Here is a 13,276-nt window from a genome sequence, read left to right on the forward strand (position 1 = left end):
GAGTGGGGTAAGCACTCATTTCCCCCTGGGCTTCAACCTCCAAAGCAATGCCATCCCTGGGGAGGGGGGGGGGAGGGGGGAGGGGGGGAAGCCAGGTGTCCAAATAACTCAGGGGACCCTCCTACTTGCAGGGGACTGTATCGGGGTGAAGTGAGCATGGCTTTGGCCTCAGCAGGCTCCAGGAGGGTGCAGTGGGAAGTAAGGAGCGTAGGGGCAGGAGTGGTGGAGAACAGACAATGCTTTTTTCTGTAACTGGCGTTAGGACTCCAAGTGTAGAACCTGCCTCTATCCTGCCCTCCCTTTCCTGGGGTGCCCGGGCTTAGGGCACCACCAACAGGGTCTGAAGTGAGGAATGGTAGTGGGGAGGCCAGAGAACGGGCATATTCACATCCTTTTCTGTCACGGTTTTCAGATCCCGCATTAGGCCCTTTTTCCATTCCTGCCTCCATCCTGCCTCCCATCCTGGGATGGACCTGCAAGGTCTGAAAGAACCTGCACCGAGTTCCCTCCCTCAAAAATCTGGAAAGAGGAGGATGCAAGACTTTCCCTTTCCCCCTTGCCCTGGAAGTTTAACTCTTCCTCGCCTTTGAAGAGCAGGCAGCTGGAAAAACAAGTCGTGCCTGTTTCATCCAGGAATGCAGGGCCCATCTGTCGGCAGCCACAGCGCTCAGCTCCCATGAGCGGCAGGCACCAGCTTCTAGGAGGCCCCGTTTGGCAACCAACTCTGCCCTCCTCCCTGCCTTGTCCTGTCCTTGCCCCATGAGCCTCACATTTTGACCCAGGCTTGAGTTCAGGGACAAGCCCTGTGGGGAATGGAAGGGAGAGAATGGGGACAGCAGCAAGTGTTTGAGGGGCAGAGCATTAGGCCAGTTCCGTCTCACCTGGCCACCCGCCATATGACATGGGGCAAGACCTTACCCTGTCCAGGACTCTATTTCCCCAGCCGTGCATGAGGAGCAGGATCAGAACTCCATCATCCCTAGGGTCCATGTCAGCTCTGACATCCCAGGCATTGAGGAGTTTTCTATGTTCAAGGTTATAAGGTGAGGCAGAGTCAGGTCCTCCTGTCCAGAGGGACCCATGCTGGGACAGGGACGTGAGCTTGGGATAGGGCAAGCAGCCCTGGCCTGTGCTGCAAGGAGTTCCAGATCTGACGCTTGCTTTGCTTCTATCTTGCTGCAAGGCTCTGAGCAGTTCCTCTCCCTGGGAAACTTAGTTTCCTGTTTCTAATCACAACTAGTAAGTGAAAACCTACTGTGTGTCAGGCACCCAGTGAGGTAGATAATAATCTTATGCCCATTCTACAGAAGAGGAGATGGAGGCTCACAGAGATTAAGCAACCTGCCCAGGAAGGCTCCCAGCTGGTAAGCAGCGGAGCCAGGGCTGGTGGCCAGGCAGCCTGATGCCAGGCCTGTGACCCTGGCTGCTTGGTTTTCCTGCAGCCCTACACATGCCGACGGAGTTCCATTTGACTGGAGCTTAGCCTCTGGAAGAGACAGATTGCTGAGCTGGTTGGAACTATTTTACCATCACTGGGGAGCCATTGAAGGTTTGGGGGAAAAGCAGAGAAGGGGTCAGGACTGTTGTATCTGCCAGGTGCCCTCGAGATTTAAACTAGTCCGTTATTGTTATTTCTCAAATACAGGGTTTCTCTACCTCAGCACTACTGACATTTGGGGCTGGATCATTCCTTGTTGTGTGTGTGCGTGTGGGGAGGAGGGGGGGTGTCTATGCACTGTAGGACATTGAGCAGCAGCATCCCTGGCCTCTACCCACTGAATGCCATCAGCACCCCCAACCCCAAGCTGGGATAACTGAGAATATCTTTGGACAATGTCCCCTGAGGGCCAAAATCACCCCTAGTTAGGAACTACAGCAGTGGAAACCATTTTCTTCCTAATGTGCACTTTTTTTTTTTTTTGCTTAGGGCTTTGGGAGTTTCCACCATGATTATTGCCTCGCTGGGTTTTGTCATCTTCTTGCTCCATTGCACAGCCTGTGACAAGCCCCTGGAAGGGATCATCTCCTCCTCCTCCTTGCGCTTCACACACACCCTTTATAATGCGACCATCTATGAGAACTCAGCTCCCAAGACCTACGTGGAGAGCTTCGTGAAAATGGGCATTTACATCGCCGAGCCCCAGTGGGCAGTGAGGTACCGGATCATCTCCGGGGACGTGGCCAGTGTGTTTAAAACAGAAGAGTATGTGGTGGGCAACTTCTGCTTTCTGAGGATCAGGACGAAGAGCAGCAATACCGCCCTTCTGAACAGGGAGGTGCAAGACAGCTACACCCTCATCGTCCAAGCCACGGAGAAGACCTTGGAGTTCGAAGCTTTGACCCGTGTGGTGGTCCACATACTGGACCAGAATGACCTGAAGCCCCTCTTCTCCCCACCTTCATACCGAGTCACCATCTCCGAGGATATGGCCCTCAAGAGCCCCATCTGCAAGGTGACCGCCACGGATGCTGACCTGGGCCAGAACGCCGAGTTCTATTATGCCTTTAACACAAGGTCGGAGATATTTGCCATCCATCCCACCAGCGGTGTGGTCACGTTGGCTGGGAAGCTCAACGTCACCTGGCGAGGGAAGTATGACCTCCAGGTGCTGGCCGTGGACCGCATGCGGAAAATCTCAGAGGGCAATGGGTTTGGCAATTTAGCTGCACTCGTCATCCATGTAGAACCTGCCCTCAGGAAGCCCCCGGCCATCACCTCTGTGGTGGTGGCCCCACCAGACAGCAGTGAGGGTGCCACCTATGCCACTGTAGCGGTAGATGCGAACAGCTCAGGGGAAGTGGACTCACTGGAAATTGTTGATGGTGACCCCGGGAAGTACTTCAAAGCCATCAAGTCTTACGCCCGGAGCAGTGAGTTCAGCCTGGTGTCCGTCAGAGACATCGACTGGTTGGAGCACCTCCATGGCTTCAACCTCAGCCTGCGGGCCAGGAGTGGGGGCAGTCCTTCTTTCTATTCCCAGATCAGGGGCTTTCACCTACCCCCTTCCAAACTGGCTTCCCTCAAATTTGAGAAGCCCATTTATAGAGTACAGCTTAGTGAGTTCTCCCCGCCTGGCAGCCGCGTAGTGATGGTGAAAGTAACCAGGGCCTTCCCCAACCTGCAGTATGTTCTAAAGCCATCCTCAGAGGGCACAGGGTTTAAACTCGATGCTCGCACCGGGCTCATCACCACCACGAAGCTCATGGACTTCCATGACCAAGCCCACTACCAGCTACACATCAAAACCTCCCCGGGTCTGGCCTCCACCACTGTGGTCATCGACATTGTGGACTGTAACAACCATGCCCCCGTCTTCCACAGGTTGTCTTATGCTGGCACCTTTGATGAGAACATCCCTCCGGGCACCAGTGTTTTGACTGTGACTGCCACAGACCGGGATCATGGAGAGAATGGCTATGTCACCTATTCCATTGCTCGTCCAAAAGATGTGCCCTTTTCTATCGACCCTTATCTGGGGATCATCTCCACTACCAAACCCATGGACTATGAGCTCATGAAAAGAATTTATACCTTCCAGATACGGGCATCAGATTGGGGGTCCCCATTTCGCCAAGAAAAGGAAGTATCTGTTTCTCTTATGCTCAATAACTTGAATGACAACAAGCCTATGTTTGAGGAAGTCAACTGCAGTGGGTCTCTCCGGGAAGACTGGCCAGTAGGGAGACCAGTGACGGCTGTGTCAGCTATAGATGTGGATGAGCTTCAGAACCTCAAATATGAGTTTGTGTCAGGCAACGAGCTAGAGTATTTTTATCTAAATCATTCTTCTGGAGTGATATCCCTCAAACGCTCTTTTATGTATCACACTTCTAGTCAACCCATCAGTTATTCCCTGAAAATTACAGCCTCAGATGGGAAATACTATGCCTTGCCCACAACTTTGAATCTTACTATAGTAAGGGACCCCCGTCTCGAGGTTCCTATAACATGTGAGAAAACAGGGGTACTGACACGATTCACAAAGACCATCCTCCGCTCTGTTGGGCTCCCGAACCAGGACTCCGATGATGAGGACTTTACTTCCTTAAGTGCATATCAGATCAACCATCATGCCCCACAGTTTGAGGACCACTTCCCGCAGTCCATTGACATCCTTGAGCGTGTTCCTCTCAACACCACCCTGGCCCGCCTGGCAGCCACTGACCCTGATACTGGTTTTAATGGCAAACTGGTCTATGTGATTGCAGATGGCAATGAAGAGGGCTGCTTTGACATTGAGTTAGAGACAGGGCTGCTTACTGTAGCTGCCCCCTTGGACTATGAAGCCACCAGTTTCTACATCCTCAATGTCACCGTGTATGACCTGGGCACGCCCCGGAAGTCCTCCTGGAAGCTGCTGACAGTGCATGTGAAAGACTGCAATGACAATGCACCCCGATTTCCTCCTGGTGGATACCAGATAACCATCTCAGAGGACACAGGAGTTGGAACCACAATTGCAGAGCTGAAAGCAAAAGACGCTGACTCCGATGACAATGGGAGGGTTCGCTACACCCTGCTAAGCCCCACAGAGAAGTTCTCCCTCCATCCCCTCACTGGGGAACTGGTTGTCACAGGGCACCTGGACAGGGAATCAGAACCTCAGTATATTCTCAAGGTGGAGGCCAGGGATCAGCCCAGGAAGGGCCACCAGCTCTTCTCTGTCACTGACCTTACCATCACATTGGAAGATGTCAATGACAACTCCCCCCAGTGCGTCACAGAACTCAGCAGCCTGAAGGTCCCGGAGGACCTGCCCCCAGGAACTATCCTAACATTTCTGGATGCCTTTGACCCTGACCTGGGCCCAGCGGGAGAAGTGCGACATGTCCTGTTAAATGATGCCCATGGGACCTTCCACGTGGACCTGATGACGGGTGCCCTTACTCTGGAGAAAGAGCTGGACTTTGAGAGGAGGGCTGGGTATAACCTGAGCCTGTGGGCCAGTGACAACGGGAGGCCCCTGGCTCGCAGGACCCTCTGCCACGTGGAGGTGATAGTCCTGGATGTAAATGAGAATCTCCACCCTCCCCGCTTTGACTCCTTTGTGCACCAGGGCCAGGTACAGGAGAACAGCCCCCCGGGAACCCAGGTGATCGTAGTGACTGCCCACGATGATGACAGTGGCTTGGATGGGGAGCTCCAGTACTTCCTGCGGGACGGCACCAGTCTTACAGCCTTTAGCATCAACCAAGACACAGGTACCGGGAGTGGGGCAAGATGGGAGTGCCAGGTGCTGGGAGAGGATGGGGCTAAGGTAAACCAGGATCTGTCCTGAGCCATCCAGTCAGACTGCAGGCGAAAAAGAAAAGCTATAAATAGGAACTCTCCTTCCTATCCCTTTCATTTGATGTTTAATCTATTTTTATCATAGTGGGGCTACATATATACATGCATATGTGTGTGCATCGATTTAAGTCGAATTAACCATATCACTACCATCTGTATATGTAAGTATATATATATACACACACATACATACAAACATACATTACATATATTTGCTTATAAAAGGAATATATCATGATTACACATCTTATATATAATTTAAAAATGAATGTTTCTCTGTGACCCATCTCCCCAGATACAATATTTATTAACAATTTGGTCTATAATCTTCTAAAGTTTTGTTCTTTGTATCTGGGATATTATCACTATTCATGTCATTATTATGAAAACATAATAGACACTAATTCTGGAACTTATTTTTTTTTTCACGTAACATAACTCCAGGATATCTTATATGTCAGTACATATAAATCTTGTCATTCCTTCGGAATGGCTGCATTTTATCCTATCGTATAGGTGTAACATCCTTGTTCATATACTTTTACTCATATGCATTAGTGTCTATAGGAAAATCCATTAAAAATGCAGTTATCTTTTGTTGGGGCAAAAGATAATGCATATTTTCAATGTGAATAGATATTTCCAAATTGCCCTCCACAAAATGTGGAACCAACTTACTTATCCCTTTCAAGCTTCATAGAAAATAAGTGCTATTCAGCAAACATTTACTGAGCACCCTGTACTTGTGAGGCCCCGCATAGACACCTTGGGGGAGATCCCTGGTGAATAAAGGTAGGTCACTGCCCTCAAGGACTTTACAATCTGATGGGTGATGTATTTCCAGAGTAAAGGGCAGGGTGATGTGGTGGAAAGAGCATTAGACTGAGAGTCAGTTCAAACCCAGCTCTCCCACCTATTGCTACATAATCTTGGTCAAGTCATGTTCCTTCTTTGGGCCTTAGTTTCCCCATCCGTCAAAGGAATAGGTTCCTTCATCTCTGACATGCTATGACTGTGAACAGGGATGGGGAGCTCCCTCATATTGGCCCTTCCAGCTGAGTGTGAGCCATGAGAACTTAGGGTGCAAGCCTCTTTTGCTCACTAGTGGACTCCCAACTCCTAGAACAGTGCAGGCCCAGAGCAAGCAATTTGTGGAGCTAAGTCTTTAAAATCATGAAGATACTGCAAAGGGGAATAGCATTTATTTATCAAAGTCCTAACCCTTAAATTGTATCTATAATACTTGAAGCTTGAAGGAACCAGTTTGAGGACAACTGTAAGGAAATCCCTTCGAGAATGTGAAATAAAGCAAACAATAGGCCTTGGGCTGAAGTGGCCAGGAGAAAGTAGGTCAACTACCACCGTTTTCTGGAAACCTACAGATGCCCATGTGCCAGAGTCTTGGGCTATTTTAGCAGAGAAAGGCCCTGAGAGGTTCAACAGTAAGGATATGGATTTCCCTGTGTTTAACTCAGCAGCTCCCACACCATATTGCCAACAGTTTCCTTTTCTCATGGAATATCTCTCAGTTTCCTTTCCAGAGAACTGTTTGGGGAGTGTCAGGTAAGATGATTTCTCAAGCTACTTTGAGCTCTAAAATATTTTGGGGTTTGGCAATCGACTGTCCCTAGGAATGATTCAGACCCTGGCAACCCTGGACCGAGAATTCGTGCCCTGCTACTGGCTGGCAGTGCTGGCAGTGGATCGGGGTTCCGTGCCCCTCTCTGCTGTAACTGAAGTCTACATCGAGGTTACAGATGTCAACGACAACCCACCCCGGATGTCCAGACCCGTGTTCTACCCCTCCGTCCAGGAGGATGCGCCCTTGCACACTTCTGTGCTTCAGCTAGATGCCTGGGACCCCGACTCCAGCTCCAAAGGGAAGCTGACCTTCAACATCACCAGTGGGAACCACATGGGATTCTTTGCTATTCACCCTCTTACAGGTAAGGACCTTAGAAATCTGGTGAATGGGATTCCTTAACGCAGTGCTTCCCAAAGTGTGGTCCCGGACCAGCATAGTCAGCATCAACTATGAACTTGTTAGAAATTCACATTCTCAGGTCCCATCTTAGACTTACTGAATCAGAACTCAGGGTGGGGCCCAGGAATCTGTATTGTAACAAGATATCCAGGGGATTCCGATGGGTGGTAAAATTGAGAACCACTGCTCTACAAAGTCCGTCTCTATGGGAAAATAAGATATGAAAGCTTTCTTTCTTTGGGGCCTAGGAATGTTAGCAGGTTGCCTGGTGACTCCAGACTTCCAAGTCCTCCCAACTGACCACTACCCTGAGTCACAAGCCACAGGTTGAATTTCCTAACCCTAGTTCCAAACCGATCTCGAGCCTGCCCACAGAGTGGTGGCAATAGAGACCCACTTCAGCAGAGTCAACCATCTCACAAATACCTATCCTAAGCCCAAGGCCCTCTGAGGCAAGGATGGTGTGAGGTTTAGGGGATGCAGGGGTCACCAGCTTGCAGCAGGGAGCCAGATGGAGCCCACGCAGGGGTTTTGTGTGGCTTGCACAAGCTTTAAACAATGATTTTTCAAATTGTTTTGAAAATTGGGAAATTCCACAAAACATTCCAGGTTTCTGGTTGTCACTAAAAGATCTGGTAACACTGTCCCCCCTTGTCCCCCCATTGCTCAGGACCACAGTTGCCTAGAGGTGTCAGTAGCTCCCTAGGTAGAGCAGGTGCATGTCCTCTGGTCCCCACAGTCCCCTCATTCCCCATTGCGTTATTGCCAGCCTGCTTCCCACATTTCTGCTACCTGCCTGGCTCCTGTTGGAATCTGAGAGCCAGCCCCCACTGCAGATACTTCTCCAGGGCCACATCTTCCTCTTGGAGGATGAACAACAACCTGATTGCAGAGAAGGCTGACATTCCCTCCTCTGAACCGAAGATTCTATTCTCCAGCGCTAACAACTCACCCTGGCAAGACTGGAGGAGGGGGAAAGAGAGAAAGTTAGCAGACAGCCTCCCCATCCTTAAGACACGGAAACCAGGAAAAGCATGAACCTGGGGGTCCTGGGGCAGACAGTGGGTGGGGGATACACGTGTCTACTTGCACAGTGGCATTTGCTGGAACCTTTCCTGTTAACCTTTGACCTCGGGGAATGGATTCGTCTTCCTAGAAAGATGCTTTCAGCCTAGAAAACAGGCCTAGCTGGCTCTCTACCTGGTTCTACCCTTCCCTCCCTTTTCAGAAGAGGGAAGAGATCTCTCACCTAAGGCATTAGCTTCTCAGTGTCTCCAAATCCCTATTCTGTTTACTGTCAATAGTTCCCTGGCATGGGGTCTGGCAAAATGCCTCCGAGGGCAGAGATGTTCTTAGTCTTCCTGCAGTTGAGGAAGACATTATTACCAGAATAAACATCTAGAAATAAAATAATCAGCAATGAGCTCCCAACCCAGCTTTCTTAACACCACCCTGTATTGTTCTGCTTCCCTGCTTGGATCCCATGGATGGTGTCCCTATGCCCTTAAGTTAAAGCCAGATCCTGCTGTGTCCCACAAACTGGTGCCTGACATGGCCCCTGAGCACCTTTCTGGCTCTGTCTGGCCTCTCTCACCCTGCCACTCTCTGAATTGAGCCACATGGCCAGCTTCAGTCCATACCCTTTCCTGGCACCCAGCCTTTGCCCATGCTGTTCCAAGCCATGAGTCTCTTCCTCTCCTTTTTGTTTTGTTTTTTTAAATATATTTTTATTGAGTTTATTTATTTTAGAGAGGAAGGGAGAGGGAGAGAGAGATAGAAACATCAATGATGAGAGAGAATCATTGATCAGCTGCCTCCTGCACGCCCCACACTGGGGATTGAGCCTGCAACCCAGGCATGTGCCCTGACCGGGAATTGAACCCATGACCTCCAGGTTCATAGTTCAATGCTCAACCACGGAGCCATGCTGGCAGGGCTCTTCCTCTCCTTTTGTCTGGCTAACTCCTGCTCTTCTTTCAGGTCCCAGCCCAGCTGTGCTTTCCTTAGAGAAGTTTTTCCTGACACTATAATATACCTCTCAGCACCATCTACTTGCCTCCTTTTTAAAAGCATTGATCACATAGAACATTATATTCATTTGTGTGATTATTCCATTAATTTATTCATGTCTTTTACTAGACTTCAAAGGCTTTCTAGAAAAGGAATGTTGATTGTTTTTTCCCACTATACCATCTTCAGTGCCTGGCACACAGTAAAACCTCAATAAATAACTGAGAAGTGAATGAATGAACGTCTGCCAGTATCCACAATCTTTTGTTAAGCCCAAGATTCATTCATTTATTTGGCAAAGGTTAAAGATGTTTGCCCTCACGAGGCATTTAAACCATGTGCTGTGGCGAGATGTGAAGAAAAACACAACACAATTTTAGGCCTTGAGAAATTCAGTCCATCAGAAGTCTGAAGATCACATATAAAAAACTATAGAGCCAGTGCAAATGAGCACATGCTAGTGTATGTGTAGGCATGATGCTGTGACTGCTCGGAGGAGAGGGTCATGGGAAGAGCTGAATAATACAATAGGAACAGAGGAGTAAAAAGCTACCACTTTGAATAGCTGGTAAGGGAGGTCTCTTTTAAATCAAAGCAGACCTACTTGTTGGAGTCAGTGGATCAGCCGAAAACGTTCAGGAGATCCTTGTAACTCCTGACAAGCTGCCATTTTTACGCAACAAAATATTGTGCACAGCAGCCTCCTCATGGTGAAAGGGGGATGTCGGTGTATTCTCCCGCTTCCTCCCTTGCCCTTCTCTTCCTCTAGAGTTCTATTTCCTCTTAAAGTTCTCATTCTCCAAATATCAGAATTCTGATCAAGGATTTGAATGTAACCCTCCAACTTACCCCCAGTGGAGTGGCCCTAGGAGCCCTGGGAGCTCAGGTCTCCCTCCTATCATCTCTCCCCCAGGTCTGCTGTCCACGGCCCGGCAGCTGGACCGAGAGACCAAGGATGAATACATCCTGGAGGTGAGTAATGGTGGTGAACCCACTCGCTGGATTTGAAACCTCCTGAAGGATGCCAGGCTGGAGCCCAGCCAGGCCTTGGGGCATGTGCAGATCTCCAAGCACTGTGGCTGAGAAGGGTGCTAGGCTAGGGAGGAGCTGCTACTTAAGCTGGATCTTGCTGTGGTTGGTGGTGAAGACTCTGAGAGTCTCTGCTGGCTCGTTAGCACTGTGAAGGGAAAGAACCTGAAACCATGTCCAGGCTGGACAGGAAGCACTGATTGATTAGTAATGCCTGTCGTGAGTGCAGGAAGAGGGACCAGTTGCACATGTGCTATGCACATTAGTCTGGTTTCCAGCGGTCCCTATGATCCAGAGAGAGGGTCACCCAAGGTTAAACACCAGGTCAGTAACAGGGCCAGGATAAAAACCAGACCTTTCTAAAATCCCATGAATGTCACTGCCTGGTGCCCATTTCAACTAGAGAGGTCGATCTTGACCTAGTCAGAATTCAATCAAAGGACTCCAGCTATGCCCCTCCTGAGCTATCCATACCAATGAACAGGCACCTCTCTGCTAGTTTTAAAGACATCAGTTGTGAGGGACACATACTCCTCAACAAAGCCGAAATAAACTTGCCTCTGTGCTCCCAGGCTCTGCACATACGTTTGTAAGAAACAGATGTTAGCAGCAGCTAACTGGCCTTCTAGAGACTGGAGCACTCTCCAGAGTCCAGAAAAGGCATTTATCTTTAAACAGCAATGTATTTTTAAAAATGGGAACCATTTAGAGTAGAAATGTCCTGTCTCATACCCTCGGGGTCACTGATACAAGGGACCATCTGCCCCTTCAGGAAATACTCCCTGGTTCTAAAATTGTCTGTCTTTTCTCTAATTCTGGATTTCATTTCATGCATCGAGCTGCCTGTCTGACTCAAAAGGTACCACCCCCTCCTTTATAAACATCTTCTCATTTGTTTCTTCTATCCTCTAGTAGCTTGAAGACACTGGAGAACAAAGCTTATGAGAATTATGAGCAAATAAAAAGTCAGTGGACTCTGAGAAATGGCCCACAGGCCTCCTGAGAAAGGGCACTGTCTATTTTTTTAGAGCCTCTGTGACTTTGTCTTCTTCCAGTTCTTTCTGGTTCTTTCTCTGTTCCTGCTGGCTTCCCTGTGGGTGAGGTTGCCAGAGAGCTGGGTTCCAAGTAGGTGAGGTTGGGATAATAAAAGTCACATGCATACTCCGAAGAACAGACTGATGTTTCCAGGCTGTTGAAAGCAGGGGTAGTGGTTGCAGTGGGTGGCAACACATATTTCCTGCTTTGTATTTGGCAACTCATGCTGGATTCTGTCCCCAGGTGACTGTGCTGGACAACGGGGAGCCCTCCCTAAGGTCCACCTCCAGGGTGGTGGTATGCATCTCGGACGTCAATGACAACGCCCCTGTGTTCTCCCATAAGCTCTTCAATGTCCGCCTTCCAGAGAGGCTGAGCCCGGTGACCCCTGGGCCTGTGTACAGGCTCGTGGCTTCAGACCTGGATGAGGGTCTCAATGGCAGGGTCACCTACAGTATTGAGGAGAGTGACAAGGAGGGCTTCAGCATCCACCCGGTCACGGGCATGGTGTCATCCAGCAACACCTTCGCTGCCGGAGAATACAACATCCTAACGGTGAGGGGGCACGGAGGCCTTGGAGGGGTGTGACATAGCCCAGCCGTGGGCAAACTACGGCCCACGGGCCGGATCCGGCCAGTTTGAAATGAATAAAACTAAAAAAAAAAAAAAGACCGTACCCTTTTATGTAATGATGTTTACTTTGAATTTATATTAGTTCACACAAACACTCCATCCATGCTTTTGTTCCGGCCCTCCAGTCCAGTTTAAGAACCCATTGTGGCCCTTGAGTAAAAAAGTTTGCCCACCCCTGGACATAGTCGGTTAGGGATTTTCTCGGATATAGGAGGAGGGAGGCAGCCACCAGGCTGATGAAGGTGCTACTCCCAGAGAGACTGGGAACCCCAACATCAGCCAAAGGGTCAGAATTCTGGGCCTTTCTCTTCGAGGGCAATAAGGTCCTATTCTTAGAGATAGAGATTTTGGTGAGAGTAGCAGGGGCTTTAGAATCAAGATAAGCCTGAGTTCTAATCCTAGCTCTTCCATTTTACACCTCTGTGGCCTTGTACAAGTCATTTAACCCCTTTGAGCTTTTGTTTTATCATCTGTAAAATGGGCCTTGTAGGAAGCCAATACAGCAAGTGGTTAGGGCATGGGATCTCATGTCAGACAGCCTAAATCCACCCCAGCCTCATTGCCGGCCAGGCAGAAAACCTCAGGCTATATATTCACCATGCTGAACCCGTTTCCTCCTGCAAAAGTGAGGTGATAATGGTGCCTCTCTCAGGGCTGTCATGTGTATTAAATTAGATATGGCACATATGGCTGTTAGAGCAGGGCCTGACAATCGTGAAAGCTCATAAATTCTAGTTTATTATGTTTACAGTTGATGGGAGGGTAAAGGGTCCATGTGTGTAAAGTCTGGTTTGGAACTAGCACATAGTAAGTGTTATTTTGTCACTACTCATGAGGTTTTTGAACACAGGTTCTATGTTCTGTTCACCACTGTGCCTGCAACCACTAGCATGTACCTGCTTACAGTAAGCCCTCCACTGTGTGTTGAATGAGTAGATGAGAGGCCAGCTCAGTCAGTCACAGGGCACCCTGTGTCTTGGATGGTCACCTGGATCTTCTTGTTTCTTGGATCTTTTGGCCCTACAGACAAAGCCTCACTCTCATTTTTGGCCTCTTTTCAGATCCAGGCAACAGACAGTGGGCAGCCACCACTCTCGGCCAGTGTCCGGCTACACATCGAGTGGATCCCCCAGCCCCGGCCCTCCTCCATCCCACTGGCCTTTGACGAGCCCCACTACAGCTTTACAGTCATGGAGACAGACCCCGTGAATCACATGGTGGGGGTCATCAGTGTCGAGGGCCGGCCGGGTCTCTTCTGGTTCAACATCTCAGGTGAGGCCCCCCCTTCCTTATAG

General features: G+C 49.4%; 1 protein-coding gene across 4 annotated transcripts in view; it reads left to right on the forward strand.

Annotated features, from left to right (window-relative positions):
* Positions 1 to 13,276, forward strand: part of FAT2 (FAT atypical cadherin 2) — a 71,273-nt gene that overhangs the window by 17,279 nt on the left and 40,718 nt on the right. For all 4 annotated transcript variants that reach the window (XM_036313198.1, XM_036313196.1, XM_036313197.1 and 1 more), the window contains exons 2-6: positions 1,928 to 5,202; positions 6,922 to 7,236; positions 10,198 to 10,256; positions 11,592 to 11,903; positions 13,043 to 13,253. In XM_036313198.1, coding sequence (XP_036169091.1) covers positions 1,947 to 5,202; positions 6,922 to 7,236; positions 10,198 to 10,256; positions 11,592 to 11,903; positions 13,043 to 13,253 — 4,153 coding nt within the window. In that variant the 5' untranslated portion in view covers positions 1,928 to 1,946. The remainder of the gene's footprint in view (positions 1 to 1,927; positions 5,203 to 6,921; positions 7,237 to 10,197; positions 10,257 to 11,591; positions 11,904 to 13,042; positions 13,254 to 13,276) is intronic.

This window comes from Myotis myotis, unplaced genomic scaffold (assembly GCF_014108235.1).
Source record: "Myotis myotis isolate mMyoMyo1 unplaced genomic scaffold, mMyoMyo1.p scaffold_m19_p_6, whole genome shotgun sequence".
Taxonomy (NCBI): domain Eukaryota; kingdom Metazoa; phylum Chordata; class Mammalia; order Chiroptera; family Vespertilionidae; genus Myotis; species Myotis myotis.